The sequence below is a fragment of the Pogoniulus pusillus genome, chromosome 15, assembly GCF_015220805.1.
Source record: "Pogoniulus pusillus isolate bPogPus1 chromosome 15, bPogPus1.pri, whole genome shotgun sequence".
Lineage (NCBI taxonomy): Eukaryota > Metazoa > Chordata > Aves > Piciformes > Lybiidae > Pogoniulus > Pogoniulus pusillus.
Window position 1 is genome coordinate 20793128 of NC_087278.1, and position 27977 is coordinate 20821104.

The 27977-nt window shown below is 49.4% G+C and overlaps 2 protein-coding genes across 5 annotated transcripts in view; one reads left to right on the forward strand and one right to left on the reverse strand.

The window, feature by feature from the left end:
- KDM5A (lysine demethylase 5A) overlaps positions 1–6545 on the reverse strand; it is a 62754-nt gene extending 56209 nt beyond the window's left edge. For all 3 annotated transcript variants that reach the window (XM_064155662.1, XM_064155661.1, XM_064155660.1), the window contains exons 1-3: positions 5720–6545; positions 3728–3805; positions 1501–1623 (exon numbers count right to left, since the gene is read on the reverse strand). In XM_064155662.1, the coding sequence (XP_064011732.1) occupies positions 1501–1623; positions 3728–3805; positions 5720–5884 (366 nt within the window). In that variant the 5' untranslated portion in view covers positions 5885–6545. The remainder of the gene's footprint in view (positions 1–1500; positions 1624–3727; positions 3806–5719) is intronic.
- A 259-nt stretch (positions 6546–6804) lies between these two features.
- CCDC77 (coiled-coil domain containing 77) lies at positions 6805–27360 on the forward strand. 2 transcript variants are annotated; one of them, XM_064155663.1, is made up of 11 exons: positions 6911–7185; positions 9658–9871; positions 10677–10819; positions 12833–12929; positions 14764–14830; positions 16376–16470; positions 18956–19104; positions 19451–19691; positions 21479–21604; positions 21690–21842; positions 25317–27360. In XM_064155663.1, the coding sequence occupies exons 1-11, from the start codon at positions 7139–7141 to the stop codon at positions 25461–25463; spliced, it is 1479 nt and encodes a 492-aa protein (XP_064011733.1). In that variant the 5' UTR covers positions 6911–7138; the 3' UTR covers positions 25464–27360. The 2 variants fall into 2 exon arrangements, with proteins under 2 accessions (XP_064011735.1, XP_064011733.1); XM_064155665.1 differs by lacking the exons at positions 21479–21604; positions 21690–21842 and having other exon boundaries at positions 6805–7185.
- Positions 27361–27977: the final 617 nt, after the last annotated feature.

The window sequence follows — 27977 nt, forward strand, 5'->3', positions numbered from 1 at the left end:
CAGGCTGGAGCAGAGGAGGCTCCCAGGTGACCTTCTTGTGGCCTTCCAGGATCTGAAGGGGGCCTACAAAAATGCTGTGGAGGAACTTCTTAGGCTCTCAGGGAATAAAAAGACTGGGGGGAATGGAGCAAAGCTGGAAGTGGGGAGAATCAGCCTGGACATGAGGAGGAAGTTTTTGAGCATGAGAGTGGTGAGAGGTTGGAATGGGTTGCCCAGGGAGGTGGATGAGGCCCCATGCCTGAAGATGTTTAAGGCCAGGCTGATCTAGGGTAGGGCATCACAGGGTGTCCGTGCCCATGGCAAGGGGGCTTGGAACTAGATGATCCTCGTGGTCCCTTCCAGCCCTGACTGATTCTATTATTCTAATTACCTTAATTCCTTACCTTGCAAGAAGAAAATCTACTCAATTAGATGAAAAACTCACCTTTAACAGGTAAGTTTATGTAACAGTGCACAGATTTTGCCCATGCAAAAGCAAAAGCCAAAAAAGAACTTATTTGTGTGCAATCTTTGTAAAAAAACACAGCAAAGACAACAGTAGTAGTATAAAACTTTAGCAACCATTAAGCCTAACCTGTTTTGGAATTTTACTCAAAGAATTACTGCAGAAGCCTGACATTATAAAGCCTCAAAGATCACAGAACAGAGCCACAGATTCAACCAGGTTGGAAGAAACCTCCAAGATCATCCAGTCCAACCTAGCACCCAGACCAGGCCAATCAACCAGACCATGGCACTAAGTGCCCCAGCCAGGACTGGCTTCAGCACCTCCAGGGATAGAGACTCCACCACCTCCCTGGGCAGCCCATTCCAATGCCAATCACTCTCTCTGCCAACAACTTCCTCCTAACAGCCAGCCTAGACCTCCCCTGGCACAACTTCAGACTTTGTTCCTTCCTTCTGTTGCTGCTTGCCTGGCAGAAGAGACCAATCCCACCTGGCTACAACCTTCCTTCAGGTAGCTGCAGACATCAATGAGGTCTGCCCTGAGCCTCCTCTTCTGCAGGCTGCACCCCCCCAGCTCCCTCAGCCTCTCCTCATAGGGTTTGTTCTCAAGGCATGCTTATGTCATGTCAAGAACATATACTGGGAGAAAGAAAGGAGCAATTATACAAGTCAATGGCAGAGCTGCTAGGTCAGGAGCTGAACTGCATTTAAGTGAACTTCTGCTTTTTCAAACTCATTTCAAACTCCTGTAGCTCAACCTTGAAAAAATGAGACCTAAAAAGCAAGTGGCCAACCGACATCAGGATGTTCAAGCTGCATGCAAGATAACAAACACATGATGTAAGGAAAGCAAGCAAAGGCAACTGATTTAACTGTGCTTGACATGTCTGACACAACCATCCAATAAAACCAACATTTTTATTGTATTTTTCCACTCTCCTATTTCATCCCTGTATTGAGGAGATCAATGCTGTAAAATAAGTCTTCTCTGTTGCTTGGCTTCTCAAGCTTGAATGCAAACCAATATCCCTGTCTTACCTACAGCTTACTCACCTTGCTGAGACCATAGAGATCCAGTATTTTTCTCTCCACCACAGGGATTTTTAGATTAGATCCTTGGAGTTCCCAAAATTTTGCTAACTGATCCAGGAAGTCCAGCTTCACTCTTGTCATTGCCTGCAATCAGTAAAGGAAGACAAACGTGCACATCCCAAAACATGCATAAATACACCTTACAGGCCTGAGCAAACACATGACATCTTTTTATACTCTTTGTATCTCTGCAGTGCAGCTTAGCAAGCGAGTTCTTAGTCATGTAAAAAATCCTAGAAATAGAAGTACTGCCACAAGGATGCTCAGAGGCTGCAGCAGCTCTGCTGTGAGCACAGACTGAAAGAGTTGGGGCTGTGCAGGCTGCAGAAGAGGAGGCTCCCAGGTGACCTTCTTATGGCCTTCCAGCATCTGAAGGGGGCCTACAAAAAAGCTGGGGAAGGACTTTTTAGGCTATCAGGCAGGGACAGGACTGGGGGAATGGAGCAAAGCTGGAGGTGGGGAGATTCAGCCTGGATGTGAGGAGGAAGTTTTTGAGCACGAGAGTGGTGAGAGACTGGAATGGGTTGCCCAAGGAGGTGGTTGGGGCGCCATGGCTGGAGGTGTTTAAGGCCAGGCTGGCTGAGGCTATGGCCAGGCTGATCTAGGGTAGGGTGTCTGTGCCCATGGCAGGGGGGCTGGAACTAACTGATCCTTGTGGTCACTTCCAACCCTAACTGATTCTATGATTCTAATTACCTTAATTCCTTAGAATCATAGAATCAACCAGGCTGGAAGAGACCTCCAAGCTCATCCAGTCCAGCCTACCCCCTAGCCCTATCCAATCAACCAGACCATGGCACTAAGTGCCTCATCCAGTCTTTTATTGAACACCTCCAGGGACAGTGACTCCACCACCTCTCTGGGCAGCCCATTCCAATGCCAATCACTCTCTTATCTTGCAAGAAGAAAATCTACTCATTGAGATGAAAAACTCACCCTTAACAGGCAAGTTTATATCACAGTGCACAGATTTTGCCAGTGCAAAAGCAAAAGCCCAACCCTGACTGATTCTATGATCTTTACTAACAGAATATTTGTTATGTTGGGTTTTTTCCAGCATTCAAAAGCCTACAAACCAAACTCCTACCTAAGAACTTCTGGGTTTGAAACCAATATGCCATCCTAGCGAAAAATCAGCATTTCAGGGAGAAACACAAGAGCCATTATTAAAATAGACATTGGAGGGGGAGAGTTACAAACAGTTTTTATACATGCTTTAATCATGCAGAGGGACCTCCTCCCTTGAGTACTTCCCAAATTTTATTGTGGCCTTCCAGTATCTGAAGGGGGCATATAAAAAAAGATGGGGAGGGACTTTTGAGGCTCTCAAGGGGTGACAGGACTAGGGGAATGGAGCAAAGCTGGAGGTGGGGAGATTCAGGCTGGACATGAGGGGGAAGTTGTTCAGCATGAGAGTGGTGAGAGCCTGGAATGGGCTGCCCAGGGAGGTGGTTGAGGCCCCATCCATCCCTGGAGGTGTTTAAGGCCAGGCTGGATGAGGCTGTGGCCAGGCTGATGTAGGGTAGGGTGCTTGTGCCCACGGCAGGGGAGTTGGTACTAGATGATCCTTGTGGTTTCTTCCAACCCTGACTGATTCTGTGATTCTAAATCCCTTTCCAAAGGGACACAAAAGATACATGACATTTAGGTGTAGGAGCAGAGCAAGGCTTAGAAAACACCAGGGCAGAATGGCACTCCTACTACTTTCAAGAAAGCTCCTATGGATTTTTGAGCCATGAAATGAACCAACTGTAGTATGACTACAAATAATGTTAAGCTTTAAAAGGCATTATCAAGACAACATAGCATAACCAGGGGCTTCAGAACAGCAATTATTTAAACAAAGGGAAAAAATTCATTGGCCTGTGAAGCTCTGAAGGCTAGACACTGGCTCTTCTTACTAAACAGCATGGTACTTGGCATTCATTTTAGATGTTTCCAGTTGAATGTGGGGAAAAAAAAGTATCTTGTGGTTATTTTGAGTAATAAAATCCAAACCAGACTTTCCTCAATGCCACGGAGACTTATTTTACACGAAGCCTGCCAGTGCCAAGCATAAATACTGATGTGGTCTATGGGTTTCTAAAGTCTCCCCTATCCAGAAACCTGCCAAAATGCAAATCTCCAGCGAGAAGACCTACTGCTTCCAGAGCAGACACAACATTGTACCAAGAGTGGACCAGCTCACCTCTAGTTCATTCAGGCGCTGAATTCGCGGAGTGAAACGAAAGCTTTGCACTTCACAAGCAAATGGAGGCTGCCAGTCCTAAACAAAGACACAGAAAAGGCATTTTATTGCTTCAAGAAATCTCTCCCAGAAGAGCACAATGCAGAAAATGTGTCTGAGCAAAGGAGCTTTCGAGTGAATGAGCTTCCCAGTAGAACTGGTTACATCATTTCCCAATTTTATCCCCTCCTCGTGCTTTTAAAATGAAGTTCTTCCTACAACACTTCAGCCTGGAGAGCCTCACAGAATTAAAAACATCAACGTGAAATAAAGGTCCAAAGAACTTCAGCAGGCACTGCCTCGTGCTGAGTTTAAACCCAAGGGATGCAGGCGTAGCTGCTTGGTTATTTACCTTTAAAATGCAGAGTTCCATATACACAGCGCACTGCAAAGCTCTCCCAGGCAGCAGCGACAAAGACTAAATAAAGCAGGTTATTTGGCACCTGATTTGTTTCGTGTTTGCCTACAGTCCTTTCAATACAGATAAGATCACCAGCTGGGAGTCCTACTCTTCAGCAGAAAGGCAGCCTTAAGTAATAACGACTTTCTCCACGCAGTCGTGGGGTTCAACCACATGTGCCTTCTAGCCCCATCTCTCTAAACCGTGTTCAGACATCACAACAAGTATAACTCAGCTTTGTTTTTTTCCCTGAAAGCTTAAGCCGCTGCAGATTATCTGGCAATAAATACAGCAGAGTTAGGACAGCCCATGCCAGGTGGACAAGCCACAGGAAGTATTTATCACTCACACTGCTACAGCATATAAAAGCCTCAAGCTCAGTCGTGAAATATTTACAGCTTCCAACAATGGAAAAGAATAATACAGCAGAAAAGGTTAAAGTGCCTCGCTGCAGGCTGCCAATCAACCTGACACACGCATCCCCCCTCCCCCCCAAAACCCTGCAATGCAAACAGCTAAGCAGTCATGCAGAAAGGTGTTCCAACGGCCAGGAAAAGCTGAACTTATTCTCGATGAACAGGATCTGGATCCATTTCTTCTGGGCTCTCAACCTAAGCCATTCTGCTTATTTTAGAAAGGACAGCCCCTTGGAGGTCAAGTTTTCACCGTATCACTAAACCAACCAACCAGATTCCAGCAACCCAGACAGGCCAGGAGAAGAGAAAGGATCATGAAACCCAACCAGCACTCCCCGTATCCAAGCTGGTTCTCAGTTACATGCCTCCTTTTTTTTTAACCCAGTTTTTCTCCATCCTCTCTCTCTCAGTATGTTCATCTTCAAGGCTGCATTAAAAGCTTACTTATAGTCGATTTCCGAAGTGATCTAACCACCTTTTGCTTAAATTGCCTGATGTTCTCGTGTAAAACAGCTTACCAGGTCACAGGACAAGGCAGCAGCAAACGATCGGGTCGCCAGAGAGATTAAGCTCTGCCTCCTAACCTGCTATTCCCCTGCCCAAAGAGGCTGGCCGCACCTCTATTAACAATAAGGATTATGATGATAAACAAGGCTACAGTAAAAATGAGTACTCTTCCTCCTCCCGCTCCCGGAGCAAGCCTCTCATGTCGCCTACAAAGCCCCGGCACTTTCCAGAAGCACGCCGTCGGGCTGGGGTTCTTTAAAAAGTAAAAGCTACGCTAAAAAGAAGTCCCTGGCGTGGCCAAGCCCTGCTAGCTTCTTACCTGCTCCAAAGCAACCTCACCAAAACCTAGCTCTGAGGTCAAAGACCACGGAGGTTCCTTGGTATCCCTGGCACAGGCACCGAGGCCTATGCAAGGCGATGTACGTAACCCTATGCAAGCAGTGGCAGGGGGGGAAGGGGCTCCCCAGGTTCCTGCGTCCACACTTCTGCCACCCAAACTTCGGGCCCTCTCGGACCTCGCAGCGTACCCCGAAGAGCCTCCGGCACACGGTGAGCCTCTCCTGCCCCCCGGGCCCAGCCCGGCCCCCGCCCTGCCCGCAGCGCGGCGCCCGCCCGGCCGGCCGGCGGTACCTTGGGGGGCCGGATCTTGCAGATGCCCGTTTTCTCGGCCAAGCCGCGGATGCGGCCGATGAAGCCGAGCGGGTCGCTGAACTCCTCCCAGCTGGGCTCGAAGACCGGGCACTCCGGCGGCGGAACGAACTCGGCCGCATAGCGCGGCCCACCGCCCCCCGACATGGCCGCACGGAGAGAGCACCGACGACGAGGGGAGAGCACCGAGGGGCGCGGCGGGACAGGGCGGAGAGGGGCAGCGGGAGTGGGCCCTTAAAGGAGGTCGGCGGAGCTGGACCGGTGGCCGAAGCGCATCCTTCGGTAGCTGCTGCCGGGCAAGACGGTCGCCGGGAGGGGATAAGAGGCGAGGACGGAGCGCGGTGAGGCGGCGGTGCGGGGCGGCGGGGGCGGCTCCCGCCGAGTGTTGTTGTCCCGTCCCCCGGGGCTGTCTCCCCCCGGACCGAGCCCCTCTCACTCGCGTTCCAGCTCGCCGGAAGTTACGCGGAACGCTCTGAGCCCTCCCCCGGAAGCAGAGACAAGCGTTGCCTTCCGATCCAAAAAGTAGTCCCCCGGCCACGCTTCTGGCAAGCGCGCTCCTGCTACGGAGGAGCCGGCCGCCTCCTGGGCCCGCCGCTCCCAGAAGCGCCTCTCTGCCAGACCCGAACTCGAAACTCTTTCTCCTCGCCGGCCCTCAGGACACGCTGCGGCGCGACCGCAAGACAAGGCAGGCAGCGAGCCCGGGAGGGCGGGGCCGCCCCGCTTCCGCCGCGGAGGAATGTGCGAGGCAGCCGAGACCGTTCGCTTCCGGTGCTGAGGGGCCCATTGTCTGCGCCGGACGGCAGGGAGGGCCCGGAGCCCCGCCCCCGACGCTGGCCCCGCCCCCGCCGCTGGCCCCGCCCCCGCCGCTGCCACCAGCGCGGCGCTGCCACCGACGCGGCACCGCCTGCGCACGCGCGGCGTCCCCCCCCCGCCCCGGGCCCCGCACGCTCCCAGCCGCGCCGGCGCGATGCGCCCCCAGCCGGTGCCGCCAGCGCGGATTGGTAGAGGCGGCGGGGGCCGTGTGCAAGGCTGCCTGCGATTGGAGGGAGCGGCGGGCGGCAGGCGGTGCCGCCAGCGCTGATTGGTAGAGGCGGCGGGGGCCGTGTGCAAGGCTGCCTGCGATTGGAGGGAGCGGCGGGCGGCAGGCGGCGCCGGCGTTTAAGCTGCGGGTGGCTGGCGGCGGTTGCTGGGCTCAGGGCTTCCCGTGGTGGCTCCGGTCTCTTCTGCGCTGCCTCGGGAGCTCGGAGCCACCGTGGCTGTTGTGAGCGGGACCTGCACCGCGCCCTAGGTCGCTGTTACGCCACTGTTACGCCGGGTGCGCTCTCTTCCTCTGGTCTCCTGGGGCCGCAGCTTGAGCCATCGCTCGAAGTTTCTGTCCCCTGCCTACGGCGAGCCGGGCCCATGAGTGCGACGGACTGCTCCCTGAGGACCTCCCTCCGCTCCAGAAGGTAGTGTCGGGAGACTGCCTTCATCGTCACCCTGTGCTGAAACCGCTCTGCGGACTTGGGCTGCGGAGCTGCTCCCTCTGGCCGGTAGCGAGGCTTAAGGAAAAGCGCTTGGACCTGCTGTGCCTCCTCACCCTTACACCTGTGTCTTTCCGCTGTGCTTCGGCTCAGGAGTGAAATAGTCCCCCTGTGCTTATGCTGTGTGATTTCTTCTGTTGCTGGTATTTACTTTTCCAGGTGTGTGTTTAAGACCTTTCTGGGCACAGTTGGTAGGAGGAGCTACGTGAGTTGATTAGAGGGTGTCTTGAGTACTGCGGTGCCTGGAGTTAAGGAGCATGCTGTGATGCCATGGATGAGGCACATAGACCTATGCAGCTCTGGTGAGCTGGTCCATGAAAGTTGCTGCTTCCTCCATGCCACCTGTCAGATAGAATCATAGAATCGGTCAGGGTTGGAAGGGACCACAAGGAGCAGCCAGTTCCAACCCCCTTGCCATGCCCAGGGACACCCTACCCTAGAGCAGGCTGCCCATAGCCTCAGCCAGCCTGGCCTCAAACACCTCCAGCCATGAGGCCTCAGTCACCTCCCTGGGCAACCCATTCCAGCCTCTCACCACTCTCCTGCTCAACAACTTCCTCCTCATGTCCAGCCTGACTTTCCCCACCTCCAGCTTTGCTCCACTCCCCCCAGTCCTGTCACTCTCTGATATCCCGAAAGGTCCTTCCCCAGCTGTTTTGTAGACCCCTTTCAGATGCTGGAAGGCCACAAAAAAGGTCACCTGGGAGCCTCCTCTTCTGCAGACTGCACAGCCACAAGTCCTTCAGTCTGACCTCATAGCAGAGCTGCTGCAGCCCTCTGATCAACCCATCTCCAGCATCTCCACATCCCTCTTGTAATAGAGGCTCCAGAACTGGATACAGTACTCCAGGTGGGGTCTCAGCAGAGCAGAGGGGGAGAATCACCTCCCTGGCCCTGCTGGCCACACTTCTCCTGCTGCAGCCCAGGCTCTGGTTGGCTTTCTGGGCTGCAAGTGCACACTGCTGGCTCCTGTTGAGCTTCTCGTCCAGCAGCACCTCCAAGTCCCTCTCCTTAGGGCTGCTCTCCAGCCACTCCCTGCCCAGCCTGGATTTGTGCTTGGAATTGCCCCAACCCAGATGCAGACCTTGCACTTGGGCTTGTTGTCTGGAAGCAGAGCTTGGACCTTCCCCTTGCTGCTTTAGCTGCACTCTCTGTTACCTTCCCCTGCTGCTGCTTTTGCTGCTTTGCCACTACTTGGTTATTTCTCTAGGAGATTATTATTGTACTGTTACTTTTGAACTACAAGAAATACAATTATCATTTTTGCCTGACTTTCCAAAAAAAAAATCCAAGTTGTCGTGAGTGTATTCTACAGGAGAGGGATCCACCCTAACTGAGGACAGGGTGGGTAAACTGTGTACATAACGTCAAGTATGGCAGAAAGGAAAACATGTAGACTCTTAGGTGTATCCCTGGTGCATCAGATAACCTGGATTACTCACTTCATTCAATGGTTTGGAAGTGTTTTTTCTCTCTGGCTATCAGATAATGATTCTGTCACAGATTGTATCTTCCTGTTTATTTTCCAGAGGCAGCTGCTCCTAACTGCACAATGGACTTGTCTCCTTTTTTCTTTCCTCCTTCTCCTCCTGTCACATTCCCTCTCCCTGAGTAGCTTATGAGGCTTTTCTTCCACAATGTTTCCATCAGTCGGTGTCATCTCCATAGTACAGTAAACCTGCAAGCTGTTCTGTATCAAAGCTTCTGGTTCTCAATGCCATGATCTCATCCTAATACCTGCATGTGCTAGCTTGAGCCTAGCTAGAATATCTTGGTGAGAAGAGTTAGATGAAAGGCTTTGAAAAGGAAACAGTGGTGATGGCTGCTGCACTCATAAGCTTGCTGAGATGGATAAAAACAAGAACATAAACACAGATAACAGAGTTGCTCTTTGGCTCTGGCTGCATGCACTGCACTCCCTAACTTACTGTCTAATCCTTCTGCTTCCTAACCCCCCCTGGCTGATCTCCAAACTCACCTTGAATGTAAGGCAAACTCTAGGATAAGGTAGAGGGGTGGAAGGGTGGTTGGGAGCCCCTCCAGGGGACTCTGGAGGGCTGCTGTGTTCCTGTATTACCTTTAACTTGTCTATTTCTCTCTATAGCTGCAGACATTGTAACTATCTGCTTGCATATTGTGCTAAGCTGTGAATATAAAGCTTCATTCTTTAATTTGCAGCTTGGCTGAGTCGAGTCTGGATGACTTTCACCCAAGTCGGGGGGGGGGGGGGGGTGGCAGGTAACACCCAAATCATCACACTGGAGCAGAGAGAAGCTGATGTGTTTGAAATGCAACCTCTGTTAAATCTGGGACTCTGTAACCACTTTAGGAAGTTGAGGGTTTTTTTTAATGTTACTGTCTGAAGGTTACATGTCTTTAGAAACTCTTTCTGTCCAGGCTGGCAACCCCCAACGTGTCATCCAAACGTGCTCCTCTTCAATCTCCAAGTCAAGACTTTACTCCTCTCCCTTCAATGGATGAGCGCTTGGCCTTTCTCCGTCCCTCCCGGGAGCTGCTGGAGTACTACCGCAAGAAGATCGCTGACTTTGATGAGGAGCACGAGGATTTGGTTAAAAGGCTGGAGAGATACAGGGAAACATATGATGAGCAGGTTAGGAAAAGAGGGTTTTAAATGGTGATGGACTACCTATCTGTACACAGAGTGGTTTCCTTCAGCTGCAAACTCTGCACGTGTGGCGTTAAGGTTTACTGGTGACACGATGGAATTGAGCTAAGACGTAGTAAGTGGATTTCAGGGTTGGATTGTCAAGTCGAGCTCTCTGTCAGTGCAAGCAGAAAGGTGCCTGTATTCACTTCAGAAGTAATCCTTCTGTTCCTGGAGACTGAGGTGCTTCCTCAAGTACCTGCTGTACTTGAAGCAGCCTGAAAGCCCCCAGGAAATACATGGTGTGCAAGTCAAGGGTCCAAACTAATGCCTTTTGCCCCAGGGGAAAGAGCTCTTCTGAAGGGTTTGTTACTTTTACACACCAGTGTAAACTTAGCAACCAGCCAGACTCCATAGTACTACACCTCAGGAATATTTTCATGTGTGTTTGTTTTTTTTTTTCACTTGAGTAATTCCTTTCAACAGTAAGTGCTATTACAGAGGCTTTCTGAGGGGTTTGTTCACATCAGACTGCCAATATCTGTGCTACTCTGCCAGTGCAGAAGAACAACCACTGGAGACTGGCCTTACTTGGCTGTTGCACAGTGACAGTGGTTCTCAGGGCCCTGAACTCCTAATAGTTTTTCCAAGACTGCCCTCATCTGGTCCATCTTTGTGAGAGACTGAAATAATTCCCTGGAACTGAAAGTTGCTCTCTACCAGTTAAGGGCTCAGGGCACAAGCAGTTTGAAGTTTGTAAGTGTTGTCCAATACTCTGCATCATTTCAAGTACCTCCTTCTCTCTACCTAGCACAAATTGCAATGGGAAGTCCATCAGCGAGAAGAGGAGGTCGCAGAGTTGCAGAAGGCTTTGAGTGATATGCAAGTCTTCCTCTTCCAGGAGAGAGAACAGGTCCTTCGCCTCTGCTCGGAGAACGACCGGCTGAAAATCAGGTGGGACGGGTCCCTGGCAACAGCAGTTGCCTTCTGTGGTGTGCTTCATGTTCCTGTTCTCATGCAGATCAGGAGTCTTCAGGGAAACAATTACGCTGCGTTTCCCAGGGAGGGCTCCTATGAAATGGTACCAGACAGAGGTGGAATGCAATCTGTTCAGCTGCTAAATACGTTTCCACTTATTCCTCCTATTCTGGTAATAGGAGGAAGAGCAGAAGTTGAACATAGGTTGAGATTTGACTTGTGAGTTAACTGTTTGTATGTGGAGATTTTTTGATGCAAGCAGGCTGTGGTGGGTTCACCTTGGCTGGTTTCTACCAAAGCTCCTGTAATTACTCCCCTCTTCCCTTTCTCACCTGGACAGAGAGGGGAAAGAAATAGCATGAAAGGCTCCTGGGTTGAGATAAGGATGGAGAGAGATGACTGACTTGAGGAAATCAATTTATTGCCAATCAAATCAGAGTGGGATACTGAGAAATGGAGACCAATCTTAAAAAACCTTTCCCCCAGCATCTCTCTTCTTACAAGGCTCAATTTCACTCTTGATGTTTTTTCCCCTACCCCTGACTGAGCAGTGCAGGGGCATGGAAAATGGGAACTGTGGTCAGTTCATCACAGGTTTTCTCTGCTACTCCTTTTTCCTCAAACTCTTCCCCTACTCCAGTTTGGGATCCCTTCCATTGCAGGCAATCCTCCATGAAATTCTCCAGTGTGAGTCCTTCCCACAGGCTGTAGCTTTTGTAAATCTGCTCCAGCATTGCTCCTATCTATGGAGTGAGTTCCTTCAGCAGTGGACTGCCCCAGTGCAGGGGATCACAAGTCCTGACAGCAAATCTGCTCCACCGAGGACTTCGCTTCATGGGGCCCTAAGATCTGCAGCAAGCTCCTGCCAGTGTGAGCTTCTCACAGGGTCACAGCTTCTTTTGGTCATCTCCCTGCTCTGCTGTGGTGTGCTCCACAGACTGCAGGCTGATTACAGGCTCACAGGATGTCAGGGTTGGAAGGGATCCAAAGAGATCATAGAGTCCAAGGAAACTTACCTAAGGAACCATCTAGATTTGCCCTGTGAGTGAAGCTGAGCATTGCATCAGCCCAGTAAAGTTTCTGCTCATGGTAGTTAGGCAGTTGGGAATGAAAATCCTTTACCACCTTGTGCTAATGCTGTACTGGCCTAGGTAGTGTTGTCAGGCTTGAAAAGAGGAATGCTCCCAGTGCCAGCAGAATTGGTGATGTTCTTAGCATATAGGCAACACCACTAATGTCTTTGGGAGGCTCTCAGGGGGTTTTAAGCAATGTTCTCCAGAACTGGGCTGCATCACAAGTGTGGCCAGCAGGTCAAGGGAGGTGATTCTTCCCCTCTACTCAGCTCTACTGAGACCCCACATGGAGTGCTGCATCCAGCTATGGAGCCTCTATGACAGGAAGGATGTGGAGATGCTGGAGTGTGTCCAGAGAAGGGCCATGAGGATGCTCAGAGGGCTGCAGCAGCTCTGCTGTGAGGACAGACTGAAAGAGTTGGGGCTGTGCAGGCTAGAGAAGAGGAGGCTCCCAGGTGACCTTCTTGTGGCCTTCCAGGATCTGAAAGGGGGCTACAGAAAAGCTGGGGAGGGACTTTTCAGGCTATCAAGGAGTGACAGGACTACAGGGAATGGAGCAAAGCTGGAGGTGGGGAGATTCAGACTGGCTATGAAGAGGAAGTTGTTGAGCATGAGAGTGGTGAGAGGCTGGAATGGGTTGCCCAGGGAGGTGGTTGGGGCCCCATGGCTGGAGGTGTTGAAGGCCAGGCTGGATGAGGCTGTGTGCAGCCTGCTCTAGGGTAGGGTGTCTGTGCCCATGGCAGAGGGGTTGGAACTGGCTGCTCCTTGTGGTCCCTTCCAACCCTGACTGATTCTACAAACTGCAGCATTTTGAAACCCTTGTGTAAGCTAACAAGTAAACCAGAAGGGTAGCATGTCCCAAGGGCTTGGTGTACTTAAAAAGAGCTATGTGCTGACCACTTCCTTTGGATTCCAGGGAATTGGAAGATAGGAAAAAAATTCAGCATCTCCTGGCTTTAGTGGGACCAGACTTAGGAGAAGTTACGTATTTTCACAAGGAGCCCCCACATAAGGTAAGTTCCATTTTCCTGCACAGCTCTGCTTTTGATTGTAACAAGACCTGACCCCCAAGTGGCTGACCACAGACCAGATGAGCCTCACAAGTCAAAAGTTGCTTAAGCAGCCCAAAGCAGGAGGAAACTGCAGCTGTGTAGCAGTGTTAGGTTTAGTATAGCTGCTCACACATAAGTAGAAAAAGCACACTGCCAATAGGTCCTCTTAGCATTACTTCCCTTGAACTTTCAAAACATGTTAGCCTCTTAAATGTCACATAGGAGTTTGGAGCCTTGTGGCGAATGATCATTGAGAAGCTGGGGAGAAGAGAAGGAGAAAAGCAGGGAGGAAAGTTACCAGGTACAGCATTGGAAGATCAACTCTCTTACAGTGCCTGTCTCTTAGGGTGTCAGTAAAGAATAAAGCAGTGTTGAGGTTGCTGCAGTCTCCCTGCAGATCAAAGCAGGTTCTCCTTCCCCTCTACTCTGCCCTGATGAGACCTCATCCTGAGTACTGCCTTCAGTTTTGGGCTCCCCAGTTTAAGAGGGACAGGGAGCTGCTGGACAGGGTTCAATGGAGAGCTACGAGGATGATTAGGGGGCAGGAGGGCATGGCTGATGAGAAGAGGCTGAGGGATCTGGGGCTGCTTAGTCTGGAGAAGAGAAGACTGAGAGGGGATTGAATCAATGTTTATAAGTATCTGAGGGCTGGGGATCAGGAGGGGGGGACAGGCTCTTCTCACTGCTCCCTGGGGCAGGGGACAAGGAACAGTGGATGGAAGCTGCAGCACAGGAGGTTCCAGCTCAACACAAGAGGGAACTTCTTGACTCTAAGGGTCCCAGAGCACTGGCACAGGCTGCCCAGAGAGGTTGTGGAGTCTCCTTCTCTGGAGCCTTTCAAGGCCTGTCTGGATGTGTTCCAGTGTGATCTGTGCTAGATTGTGTGGTCCTGCACTGCCAGTAGGGTTGGACTCTATTTCCTTGGGTCCCTTCCAAGCCCTAATATCCTGTGATTCCCTGTACAGGAGGCTGCAGAAGAGCCATCCCTTCTAGGCAATCATAGGGCACACATGTCAGAAATGCTGCCATTTAACCAGCTGGCCATTGCTGTGTAGTTGAACCTACTTAAAGCCATGAATGGTTGAGATCTACAGAGACTTATGATGGAATGTAGGATTTATCTTGGGGGGGAAAAAGGAGCAGGAAAAGGCTGAAACATGCTGCATTCTTTGTGGGTGCTCTGCACTGCTCAAGCAGTTCAAAAATCTCCCAGGAGTTTTCAAATTGCCTGGTACAGGGCAGTTCAAAATCAGGACTGTTACACAGCATTGGGGTTTTAACCTTGCTCCCTCATGGCCTCCTGTTTTGAAGTGGGTTTCAGCCTAACAATTAAGTTCCTTCAGTAGTTCTGTTGGTTGGTTTTTGTGTCAGGCTTGTTCACTAGTCTGAATGAATGTGCTGATAAATCAAGCTGCATGTTTTTCTGTCTTACTAAGGCAAGGAGGAGTATGAAAAAAGGAAATAACAATCTTCATCTTCACCTTCCTCTTCTCTCTGTCCTCAAAATGCTCCTTCTCCTGCTGAGAGTGCTGATTTTCATCCTGATGAAGCCAGCAGGGGCAGGATTACTTCCCAGTTGTCTCGGGGGAACAAAAAGTAGAGTCAGAAATGGCAAAACTCAGCCATGCTAAAGGAATCTTTTCAACAGGAACATTACACTTGTGACTATTTGCCTTGTGGTAGGAGTAAGGTAATGCTGTTCTTTTAGATAATTAATTTTACTCTTTGAGATTTATTCTTGACTGTTTCAGCTTTGATGAAGTTGGATGTTCAGTGCAAATGTCTGTTTCTGTAGGTTACTGTTCTGCAAAGACCAGCTAAACCCAGAGAGTCGCAGGAAAGGAATGAGCCATCTACAACAGGTACCACACCAAGCTGAGGAACAGCAACTCAGACATTGCTGGTTCTTGTTTCTCTGTGTCTATGTCCAGTATGCCAAAACAGTTCCTTACTGTGAATACCTCAGTGAAGCTCCCTAAGTGTGCCATGTGTACACACATAGCCATGCAATACTCTTGGTTGCCCTTCAGAGACTGAAAATCACCTGAGCTGACTTTCATATCCATGGCTGGAAGGGACCTCAAGGATTGTTTGGTCCAATCTTTCTAGGTAATAGTTTAGTTTAGATGAGCTGGCCTAGCACTCTGTCAAGATGAGTCTTAAAACTGACCAGTGTGGGGGAATCCACTGCCTTGGGAGATGATTCCAATCTCTGACTCTTCTCATGCTAAAAAAAAGCCTTCTGGAGTCCAGTTGGAATCTTCCCATGAATAACTTACCCTTTGTCTTTTCCATGTGACTCTTTGTGAGAAAGAAGTGTGCATTTTCTTGTTAGACACTCTTTCTGTACTGGTACATGGTGTTCTCCCTGGGAGAACAGTGGACCTGTTGTTGAGGGTGGCTCACACAAAGAGTTGTGCAGTGTCAAGTTGTCTCCTGTCTATCCAAAACCAAACCAAGCAAATGAGTTATTTGGATAGAAGAAAGCTCTTCAAAAAAGCTCAGGCGTTGGAATAGGTTGTCCAGGGAGGTGGTGGAGTCACCAACCCTTGGAGTTGTACAAGAAACGTGAATGTCAGGAGCAAGTTCTGCACCATGAGGGTAGTGAAACAGTGGAACTGGTTGCCCAGGGAGGTAGTTGAGGCTCCATCACTGGAGAAACTCAGGGTGAAGCTGGACAGGGCTCTGGGCAACCTGATCTAGTTGAGGATGCCCTTAGTGACTGCAGAGCAAGTTGGACTGGATGAGCTTTGGAGGTCCCTTCCAACTCGGAGCAATCTATGATGTGTGGCACTTGGGATATGGTTTCATGGCCATGGTGATGTTGGGCTGACAGTTGGACTGTCCACCCAACTATTTTCCACCACTTGTCCAACTATAATGAGTCTGTGATCTGCCCAGCTAGGGACAAGAAGCTGATATGACACTGGTTGTTCTGGAGCTATGCAAGTAGTGAACAGGACTCAGCCACAGCCTCTCCAAGGTGTGGGGTTCTCCTGCCTTCAGTACAGACTCACTGCTGTCTGTACTACCTGCTTCTCTCTTTTGAAAGTACCACCTCTGCCAAATTGACTCAAGCTCAAAACTCAGTCAAGGCTTGATGCTTGCAGAGCTTTATCATCTGCCTGTTCAACATTTAGCTCAGGAAATTGGTGAAGTTTACTTTCTATATGTGCCAAGAAAATGAGTAGGTTGCCTAAACAGTGTGTGATGGTGTGAGGATAAAGGTGTGTGATTGCCATAAGGGCTGAAACTCTTCTTCCAGCTGGCTTTACTAGAAGTTGTACTGGTAGCAGTAGCAAGCATTTCCTGTTCTTTTAGGCCTGCCAGAAGAGAAACTCTTTCCTGCTCAAAAAGGTAATGCACCTAAACTGGACAACCTTTTTTCTGTTAAATTTCTACAATAGATGCCAAGAGGAATGCTTCAAAACCAGCTGCAAAAGGAGAGAAACAAGAAAGTTCTGAGAGATACCAGAGAGACAATCAGGCACTTCTGCTTCAGGTAAAGGCATTTGCTAACCAGTGGACATAATTCTGGGCTGTCCAAGCAGTTGAGAGAAATGTCTGCTTAGATAACATGTAGACATACTAATTCAGAGCCACAAAAATGGAGTGGAACATCTTCCTTATGAGGAAAGCCTGAGGGAGCTGGGGCCCTGCAGCTTGGAGGAGCCTGAGAGGTGACCTCATTCATGTTTATCAGTGTGTAAAAGGCTGAGTGCCCAGAGGCTGGAGCCAGGCTCTGCTGGGTGATGGTCAAGGGGCCATGGTGGAAGTTGAGGCATGGACAGTCCAACTGTCAACCCAACATCACCATGGTCATTAAACTGTATCCTAAGTGTCACATATCATAGAGTGCTCTGGGTTGGAAGGGACCTCTAAAGCTCATCCAGTCCAACCTCCTCTGCAGTCACTAAGGGCTCAACTCCTGATCCTCAACTAGATCAGGTTGCCCAGAGCCTTGTGCAGGGGAAGCTGAGTTCCATGGAAACGTGAGGACAATGTTTCCACTCTGAGGGTGGCAGAACACTGCAGCAGGCTGCCCAGGGAGGCTGTGGCTGCTCCTCGGGAGATACTCAAAACCTGCTTGGATGCCTTGCTGTGTGATCGCCTCTAGGAGATCCTGCTGTGGCAGGGTGGGTGGACTGGATGAGCTTTTGAGGTTGCTTTCAGCCCCCAACATTCTGTCATTGGGTAATTTTATCCACACATCTTCCTGTGGATTCTGACTCACCTTTTTTTTAGGTTTTGTTGTGAATGCAGACTTAGATTTAAGAATTTGGGTCTGAGTCTGGAAGCTTTTCATGTGCAGATGTTCCAGTAATGTCAACTGGAATAGGTTGCCCTTAAATAGAGAGTGTGTAAGTGATGCTCTCTCCTGTAATTTGATTGTGGCTATGAATTTGTCAAACCTCCAGATGATATTCAGGCTTGGGTATTTTGTGGAAGCCTGACAAAAGTGCCTGAGATGGAATTAGGTGGCCCTGCTAAGATACTCTAGTACAGTGCAGTGCTCCCTTTGCTACACCTCAGTGAAAGAAAGAGTGGGGATGGCATGTCAGAACAAAGCTGAAACAGTCTTCCACTGGGGAAGATACCAGAAGCCTTATGTAGAACATGGGAAAGGATGAGTCAAAGCAAATTAGAGAGCTAACTTGTATAGCACATAGACTTCTCTTTGGTTGTTTCTTGTTAATTAGTTGCTGTTGTTGAAGGGCAGTGGGGGCTGACCTAGTGGCTGGTTACCTCTCTTGCAGCATTGATTCTGGAGCAGAAGTGCTCTGCCACCCCATGCTTTTTCAGCTGGTTTCTTACACATAGGCCAGATGCACATCTTTCTGTCACTTGTTCCAGTGTATCTCCCTGGCTGTGTGCCCTAAGTGAAGAATGGGCTGCCCAGGGAGGTGGTGGAGTTGCCGTCTCTGGAGCTGTTCAAGGCAAGGTTGGACGTGGCACTTGGTGCCATGGTCTAGCCTTGAGCTCTGTGGTAAAGGGTTGGACTTGATGATCTGTGAGGTCTCTTCCAACCCTGATGATACTGTGATACTGTGATCCTTTGCACCCCTCTCCTGCACTTGTTAGCTTGTTTACATTCAGTAACTCGTTTGGGTTGAATGATTTCTTTTGTTGGAGGTACCTGGACTTGTTACCTTCCTAGAATTCAACTGGTTCTTCATCACCATTTCACTGCAAGGTGATAGCATGGGGGCAAAAATGGCTCTGTGTATTGCCCAGGAATTGTCACATCCTGTGTGCAATTTAAATCTTTCCAATCTCTTTGATCTATGATTGCTACTTATAATATGCCTCTCCTGCCTATAGCATGAGTTTTATTTTCCTTAAAGGGTTTTAGCTGTTTGAAATAGCATTCCAGCTAAAACAGAACCTGGGACTCTCAGAGGTGTTGGTCTTTGATCTACAGCTTAGAATTTAGCAAGGACAGCAGCAAAGCTACTGTGGGGTCTTAGTAATGCCTTTGCTTATTCACAGAATTAACCAGGTTGGAAAAGACCCCCAAGATCGAGTCCAACCTAACACCTTCTCACTAACTAAACCGTGGCACTAAGTGCCTCATGCAGCAGCCTCTTAAACACCTCTAGGGATGGTGACTCCACCACCTCCCTGGGCAACCCACTCCAATGCCAATCACTCTTGCTGTTAAGAACTTCCTCCTAACATCCATCTTGAACCTCCCCTGGCACAGCTTGAGGCTGTGTCTTCTTGTTCTGTCCCTAGGTGCCTGGGGGAAGAGACCAGTCCCACCTGGCTATAACCTCCTTTTCAGGTCTCCCCTGAGCCTTCTATTCTCCAGGCTGAACAGCCCCAGCTCCCTCAGCTGCTTCTCATAGGACCACAGCAGCTTGCCCAGGACCACATTACCCAGCTGAATTTGGAATCTCTTCATAGAAAGACTCCAAAACCTCCCTGGGCTTCCTGCTCCCAGGCTCCAGGACCCTCACACCAAACAAGCTTCTCCTCATCTTCAGGTGGAGGCACTGCAAGCTCAGCTAGAAGAACAGACACGATTATCCAAGGAACAGGTTGAGGCACTGCTAGAGGACAGGAGGATTCACATGGAGGAAGCCCAGGTCCAGCATCAGAGAGACAAGGACAAGATCAAAACTGTAACAGATAAGTAAGTGTGAGAGAATGGCTGTCGTGTAGTCATGAGATGAGAAGAGAGTGGTACAACAGAGATATTTTGGCTATCAGTGTGGCTTCCTGCAGCAGTCAGAGAAGCAAATGATACAGCCATCTGTTTGCTAAAGTGTGGAAGGAGGTGAGTGGAGTAATCTGCATGTTAAAAATGCTGCTTCATATTGGAAGATGATCACTTCTTTCATTAGATGAGAAGAGCTAAGCTCTTGAGAGAAGCACCTAGCTTTTTCTTCCATGCATCTTCCTACTTGCAGTGATGACTGAGAATTAATGTAGGAACTAGGGAAGAAGTTAATTAACTCCACTGGGATCTCCCTTTACAGACTGCAGAAGACTCAGAATCTCTTATACGAGAGCACTCGAGACTTCCTGCAGCTCAAGCTTGATGCCCGAGCCAGTGAGAAAGCCTGGATAGCAGAGAAGGACAGCCTGCTGAGGAAGCTTGACAGAGCTCTGCAGCAGCACAGCAGCAAGCAGCCAGGAAGAGACAATAAACAGAGGCATGCTAAGGAGATGCTTCCAGCAGATGATGGAGCTTGCAAACCCCATAGCAAACAAATAAAGGTAACAGTTCTGTCCTGGGTAGAGGCACTCATCCTAGGTTAGGGTGGGCTCAGAGAAATGAGGTAGGTTTCCCATCCCACTTAGCCATGTTTTCAGCAAACTGGTCACCTAGGATTTACCCAAAGAGACCAACGTGTCTGTCTATTTCTCAGTGAGTTAGTTTGAATTGCTCTTCTGGGAGGTTGCCCCTCTCTGGGGGCTGGGGCAGGTGCCCCTCTCTGGGGGCCGAGACAAAAGGTCATTGTCCTTTGCCAACTGGGATATGGAGGTTTGAAATTCCTCCTTGAGTCGTTTCCTGCCATCTTATCAAAAAAGGAGCACACATGATACTGCACCATGGTAGTAAAGCACAGCTGAACAGGTAAGTTAAAATTGAAGCTATCATGGGTCAGAATATACCAAACAAATTCATTTTTCCTCAGCTTCCTTATCCTGATTTTCCTGGCCACCTGGGGACACTTCTGGCTCATCTTCAGCTACTCTACCAGCACCCCCAGGTCCCTCTCTGCCTGGCTGCTCTCAGCCACTCTGTCCCCAGCCTGTAGTGCTGCTTGGGGTTGTTGTGGCCAAAGTGTAGAACCCTGCACTTGGCCTTATTCAGTCTCATCCCATTGGCTTCTGCCCACCCATCCAGCCTGGCAAGGTCCCTCTGCAGGGCTCTCCTACCCTCCAACAGATCCACACCTGCTCCTAGCTTGGTGTCATCTGCAAACTTACTGATGCAGGACTCAATCCCCTGGTCCAGATCATTAGTAAAGATATTGAACAGGACTGGGCCCAGCACTGATCCTTGGGCAGTAACCTGAAAAAACTACTGCCTCAAAATCCACATTGCTTGCGAATTTCAGGTGAAATGTACAGCAGCACTTCACTGTCAGTTTCTTTATTCCAGAACAGCTCTCTGTGCTGTGTGGCACTGTAGTTCCTGACCCACTTGCTGCATACACCTTTCTTTTGCTATATATACTCTCAGCTAATGGACTTAGAAGGCAGTGCCTCCATCTTGCTTGCTGCTGTCAAGACAGAAGTCCTTTCAACTGGTATCTCCCAGCTCTTCTGCAGCAATCAGGATTTGTCTTCCACTTCTGGTATTCTTCCAGTGAGAAAGTGGGAGGTCTCCAGTGGGTAAACATGCAGGAAGGAACTGGGAAGTAATCAGGACTTAGGGAATTCCATTCCTTTTACCACTGAATGCAAATGCTTCTGAAATGCAGTGCTGGGTGAGCAGCTGTGAAAAGGGGAACTGCAGCATGAGTTTTATTTTTAAGGGGAAGAGGAGAGAGCTTTTGAACTGGTGATAAGTCATGCAGAACTGATAACATAATTAAAAGGTTTTGGTAATGGAGGTGGTGTTAGTGTTAGAATCATAGAATCAAGCAGGTTAGAAGAGACCTCCAAGCTCAGCCAGTCCAACCTAGCACCCAGCCCTAGCCAATCAACCAGACCATGGCACTAAGTGTCCCATGCAGTCTTGAGCACCTCCAGGGACAGCGACTCCACCACCTCCCTGGGCAGCCCATTCCAATGCCAATCACTCTCTCTGCCATCAACTTCCTCCTAACATCCAGCCTAGACCTGCCCTGCCACAACTTGAGACTGTGTCCCCTTGTTCTGTTGCTGCTTGCCTGTTGTCGTTACCAAGTTCATTCTGTTAGCTTCAGATCCATTTGTTCATTTTCACTTGCCTGCCCTAGTGTCAATCTGTCATAGGTGATTTTTCCAGAGCAGGGGAAGTGCTGTGAGTACTGGCTTTTGAGCTGATTCTTTCTGTTCCTCCTGTGTCCTAGTTGCTGCTGGAGCAGCTGCAGCAGGAGCGGCACCTCTCAAACATGTACAGGGAGCAGTGCGTCGCTCTGGAAGGCGAGCTGGCTAGGACTCGTGAGGAGGGGGAGGCTGGCAGAGAACTCTTTAAGGTAATGAGTCTGTAATCGTTTGCCAGCTATGTGATGGCCTTGCAGCCTGGAGCTTGTGTACCCTGTTGAGCTCTCCTCTCCGTAGGAGCGCTCGGAGAGGATGGGGAAGCGCCTGAAGCTGGCGACACAGCGCTACGAGGCCTTGGAAAAACGCCGGCACTTGGAAGTGGAAGGCTTCAAGAGTGACATTAAACAGCTGCGGCAGAAGCTGAAAGATGTAGAGAAGCAGCTTTTCAAGGTAACAGCCAAGCAGATCTGAGGCAGGGTGTGCAGGTCTAGCTGACAGAGGTGTGTTCTCAGCGTTGGAATGCAGGGTCTCCCTAGGGTGAAGGTAGTAAGCTCCTTTCACAGAGTCACACAATTAACCAGGTTGGAAAAGACCTTTGAGATGGAGTCCAACCTATCACTTGATACCTTCTCGTTAGCTAAACCATAGCACTAAGTGCCTCATCCAGCGCCAGAACAAGAGGACACAGCCTCAGGCTGCGCCAGGGGAGATTTAGGCTTGAGGTGAGGAGAAAGTTCTTCACTGAGAGAGTCATTGGACACTGGAATGGGCTGCCCGGGGAGGTGGTGGAGTCGCTGTCCCTGGGGCAGTTCCAGGCAAGGTTGGACGTGGCACTTGGTGCCATGGTCTAGTCTTGAGCTCTGTGGTAAAAGGTTGGACTTGATGATCTGTGAGGTCTCTTCCAACCCTGGTGATACTGTGATCTCCAGGCATGGTGACTCCACCACCTCCCTGGGCAGCCCATTCCCATGCCAGTCACTCTTGCTGTGAAGAACTTCTTCCGAACATCCAGCTTGAACCTGCCCTGGTGCAGCTTGAGGCTGTATCCTCTTGTTCTGTTGCTGCTTACCTATAAGAGACCAATGCCACCTGGCTACAGCCTTCCTTCAGGGAGTTGTAGACAGCAATGAGCTCTACCCTGAGCCTCCTCTTCTGCAGGCTGTGCACCCCCAGCTCCCTCAGCCTCTCCTCACAGGGATAGCCCCAGCCCCCTCACCAGCCTCAGTGCCCTTCTCTGGACACATTAAAGCATCTCAATGTCTTTGTTAAATTGAGGGGCCCAGAACTGGACACAGCACTCAAGGTGTGGCCTAACCAGTGCTGAGCACAGGAGCAGAAGGACTGCCCTGGTCTTGCTGGCCACACTAGATGCCATTGGCCTTCCTGGCACCTGGGCATACTGCTGGCTGGTATTCATATTTGTGTTAGGCAACACTTAGTCTTCAGTTTTATGAAGCAAAACAAATTTCTTTTTTAATCAGTCAGGCATTGAGCTCCCCAGGAACTGCCCTGATTGTACATTGGTGCAACCCTGACGGTTCCTCTCTGATGCCTGTAGCTCACTTAGCTGTCTCTCAATTGCAAGGCAGTGATTAGTTTCAGAAGTATGTCCTGCAAAGAAAACAATGATTTGGTTTACTTTCTGGGGAGTTTTAGTTCCAATAAGAGTGAGATCCTTTAGTGGACTATTGTGAGTATTTTGTTTATTCCTTTGGAACTCTGTGGGAACAATGGCTGGAAGTTGAAGCTGTGTATTCTTTAGTGGCTTCCAGTTTTGCAGATTGAACATCAGAACAGCTTAGATGAAAAGCCACAACCTTGATGTTGCTTGGAGTTTAGGATGAGATACTTATCTCAGACATGCTGCGAGGATGATCTAAGCTGACTTTTGTCCAACAGATCCTTTCAGGAGCCTGGCAGTGCACTGATAGCAACTTGCTGCTGGAGAGCAGCCAGGAAGAAAGGAACATAGGGGTACTGGTAGATAGTAGCTGAAGATGAGGCAGCAGTGTAGCCAGGAGAGCCAATGGCATCATGTCCTGGACCAGGAGCAGTGTGGCCAGCAGGACAAGGGAGGCTATTGTGCCCCTTGACTCAGCACTGTTCAGGACATACTTTGAGTGCTGTGTCCAGTTCTGGGCTCCTCAAGGGAGATGTTGAAGTACTGGAAGGTGTCCACAGGAGGGTGACAAAGCTGGTGAGGGACCTGGAGCACAGCCCTGTGAGGAGAGGCTGAGGGAGCTGGAGGGGTGCAGCCTGGAGAAGAGGAGGCTCAGGGCAGAGCTCATTGCTGTCTACAACTACCTGAGCAAAGGCTGTAGCCAGGTGGGGTTGGTCTCTTCTGCCAGGAAAGCAGCAACAAAAGAAGGGGACACAGTGTGAAGTTGTGGCAGGGGAGGTCTAGGCTGGATGTTAGGAGGAAGTTGTTGTCAGAGAGAGTGATTGGCATTGGAATGGGCTGCCCAGGGAGGTGGTGGAGTCGCCGTCCCTGGAGGTGTTCAAGCAAAGCCTGGATGAGACACTTAGTGCCATGGTCTGGTTGATTGGCTAGGGCTGGGTGCTAGCTTGGAGGTCTCTTCCAACCTGGATGATTCTGATTCTATGTTTGGTAGCAGCCCTGGGTGTGCTCTTACAGTCATCTGTACTCTTCTAACCACAAGAGGGCAGAGGAACAAAATACTTGCTGGAATTCCTTAGTGGTCTGGCAGTCCTTCTCATCACTTGTTGTCAAAATGACTACAGATGACTAAATTTCCTAATTTGCATATCCCAATCTTTGGCCCAAAACTATACTAGGAGAATGAGACACCCTAAAGGGCAGTGAGGAAAGGCTGTGAGAGCAGCTTCTAAAGCTCTGCTGCTCTGCTGTTGAAAGTCCTGGGTCTGGCATGCTATCCAGTTTCAGAGTGACAGGAAATGGCAACCCTGATTGCCATCAGGAATTCTGATTATCCAGCAGCCTTTGTTCAGCTCAGTATGGGCCATGTGGCATGGCCTGAGCGTAGGCATTGTACTTGAACTGGTGCTGTGCAGTTCAGAAGGGCAGCAGGCAGGTCACAGCAGTTAAGCCACCTCTAGATCTAGTAGCAAAAGATGACAAAATGTTATCGTGTCGGATGAAGTACTTGAACTACTTAAGAGTAACTTCATAAATACTTGCCTCTTTCTGTGGGTCTCTAAATAATACAAGAGTTCAAGTTCAACAGGCTATGAGTGCACTTGAATATAGTCTATCCAGATTTGCATGTTAAGACAAAGTCTTTGTTCTTTGTTTCTGGAGCACCTTTCTGTTGGTGATAAGCATTAGTTTAGTGATAAAAGCTTAAGCTTTCTGTATGCTGGCCACAAAGGGGCTAGATTGTATGGTTCTGCTCTGGCAGAGGGGTTGCACTCAATGGTCTCTTTGGATCCCTTCCAACCCCTGACATCATGGAATCAGCCAGCTCAGAAAAGATCTCCAAGCTCATCCAGTCCAACCTAGCACCCAGCCCTGGCCAAGCAACCAGACCATGGCACTAAGTGCCTCATCCAGGCTTTGCTTCAACACCTTCAGGCACAGTGACTCCACCACCTCCCTGGGCAGCCCATTCCAATGCCAATCACTCTCTCTGCCAACAACTTCCTCCTAATATCCAGCCTAGACCTCTCCTGGCACAGCTTGAGACTGTGTCCCCTTGTTCTGTTGCGGCTTGCCTGGCAGAAGAGACCAACCCCACCTGGCTACAGCCTCCCTTCAGGTAGTTGTAGCCAGCAATGAGCTCTGCCCTGAGCCTCCTCTTCTGCAGGCTGCACACCCCAAACTCCCTCAGCCTGTGATCCTGTTTGCTTTAGAGCTCTCTCTCTAGTATTCTCATCATAGTACTCTGAATTGTATTCTGTACACACTTGGTGTGTTTCTTAATCTGTTTTGCTTCTCTTCTTTAGGTAACTCTGAATATGGGACCAGACCAGGATCTTGCAATCCTTCATGAGATCCGCCAAGGAAACAGATTAACCCATAAAATTCAGGGAGAACTGAAGAGCTTAAAAGCAAAGATCTATGGCTTAGAGAATGAGCTACGGCTTGTATGAAGCTGAGATATTAACTGGCATCCTGCTTTCAGGAATGGGACATTGCTAGGCTGGAGTAGTTCTATATGAGAGCAATTCCTGACTGTTTTCTGCCATCCAGTGGCAGCAGTTAGTTTCAGAACGTTGTACATGAGCCATTGCTAAAGTGCCAGACTAGAGCAGTGTTTGCTCTGAGAGGTGGCTCACACAGAAAGCACAGGATGGCTCTGCTTGTGACTTCCTCTCCTGACATCTGTGGTAGGGGTCTCTGTATGCTGGCCTTCACCTTCTGTGTAGCATGTTAGAAACCACATACCTGGTCATAATGACATGTATAATCATGGGAAGATTTAGTGCAAGACCTGAATTGCTGGAATGACCTTTGCCTGTGTGAGAAGCAGCTTTTAAAGTGGTTGAAATGATTATGGGTTTGGTGCTTGGACTGTCCTCTCCTCAGCCCCTGGACTGTCCTCTCCTCAGCCCCTGGACTGTCCTCTCCTCAGCCCCTGGACTGTCCTCTCCTCAGCCCCTGGACTGTCCTCTCCTCAGCCCCTGGACTGTCCTCTCCTCAGCCCCTGGACTGTCCTCTCCTCAGCCCCTTGCTCTGAGTTTATCATAACCCACAGAGGAAGCCCATAAGACATCTGGTACCACCATTTTATCTGTAGCTTGGTTCTGTACCAAGAGATCATGGTCAGCTTCTGCTACAGCTGTTGCTGCTGAACTCTAACTGAAAGTGTGTGTAGGGGGGAAGAGCAGGTGCCCCTGAGAAGTGTAACTCTGGCTGTAGAGTGATTATCTTCACTCCAGATTTCACAAGCTTAGCAAACAGGTGAAATCCTGAAGAGAGTGGCTTCAGGCAGGTTTGTAATTGCATGTATTGAAGATTTCACTGTAGCATCAGCAAGTTTTGTCCACCTTGTTGACTGAGAGCAGAAAAGTGCCTCTGTTTCCTGCTGGACCTTTCCTATCTTGTTAAATGTGACAGAAGCAGGATAATAGCTTTCTGCAATACACACCTATTGGCTGCCAGTTGCAAACAACTTAGTGTGTGAATGCAGGCAGTTCCTTTTGGATATGATGGCCACGGAGATCCTCATTCCATATCAAAGATGGGTTTGTGCTGGCAAGCTGTGGAGAAAAGTGCTTTTTATAAGCACCAGCTAAAGCAATGCAGGAGGGGAAACTACCTCAGGAGGGGAAATTCCCTTTCCCTAAGGCCCACTTTGATGGTGTATACTTTTTGTGACATGTTTGCTGTCCTTCATGGTCCTGGACTGTGGCTTTTTATCTTTTGATTTGTTCTTGAGGTGAAATTCATCACAGACTGCACTGTGAATGGCTGACAGCCTGTACCTAGATGCTCAACTACTCCTGCACTCTACAAGAAGCTGTAGAGTAAGTTTAGCTGAAAATGCTGAAATGCCCAGAAACTGCTGAACAACATGAGTGCTGGTGCTGTAGGACAGGACAAAATGCTGTCCATCACTGAGTCTCACTCTCTCCGCTAACTAAGTAGTGTCTCAGAAATCTGGCTGTTGGAAGTGAGTTTGTGTATGAAATGACCTGCTGCCCTTTGAAGCTCTCTGAGTTATCACAGCTCCTGGAAGGCTGTCTCTGAAAACTGCAATGGAATGAAGTATTAGCCACTTACTCAGTAGGATCAATCTACTTCAATTCAACCAACAAAAAGGTCTCTTAAAGGTAGAGATAAATGGGTTCCTGTCTGATTTCAGCTCTTACAAGCCAAAGCACTGCCTGTGGAATTATTTGTCTTGCTTGAAAGCCACAGGCTTTGCTGTTCAGGTTTGTAAGACCAGGAGGAGGTATAAGGGAGGGACCTCAGTGTTCAATTTCTTCTTTACCAATATTGATTATTTCTTGAAAGACTAAGGAGAATAAAATTACCACTTCTTAATATGGTCTTTGCTGTTTGAAAATCCAAGTGCAGAGTGAACTTTGCTCTTCCTTTGTCACTAAGCTCTGAACCCTTCGATTTGTGTGTATGTGAGGTGTAGGGAAATGGTGCCAGTGGTGGTTTGTAAATCCATTTTATTGGGGAACTCAATACTTGTCAGAGGGCAGGAAGGGCAGATGCTGTAGGTGTTCTTTATGTGTGATGTAGAATCAGACAGGTTGGAAGAGACCTCCACGCTCAGACAGTCCAAGCTAGCACCCAGCAATAGACAATCAACCAGACCATGGCACTAAGTTCCCCAGCCAGGCTTTGCTTCAACACCTCCAGTGATGGTGACTCCTCTACCTCCCTGGGCAGCCCATTCCAATGCCAGTCACTCTCTGTGCCAACAACTTCCTCCTAACATCCAGCCTAGATCTCCCCTGGCACAACTTCAGGCTGTGTCCCCTTCTTCTGTTGCTGCTTGCCTGGCAGAAGAGCCCAACCCCACCTGGCTACAGCCTCCCTTCAAGTACTTATCACATGAAATGTCACTTCATGTTGCCATAACAAACACAGACCTTCAAGCCAAGAACCTGCTTTACAAACCCAAGTGCTTTCTATCACTGACACCTACC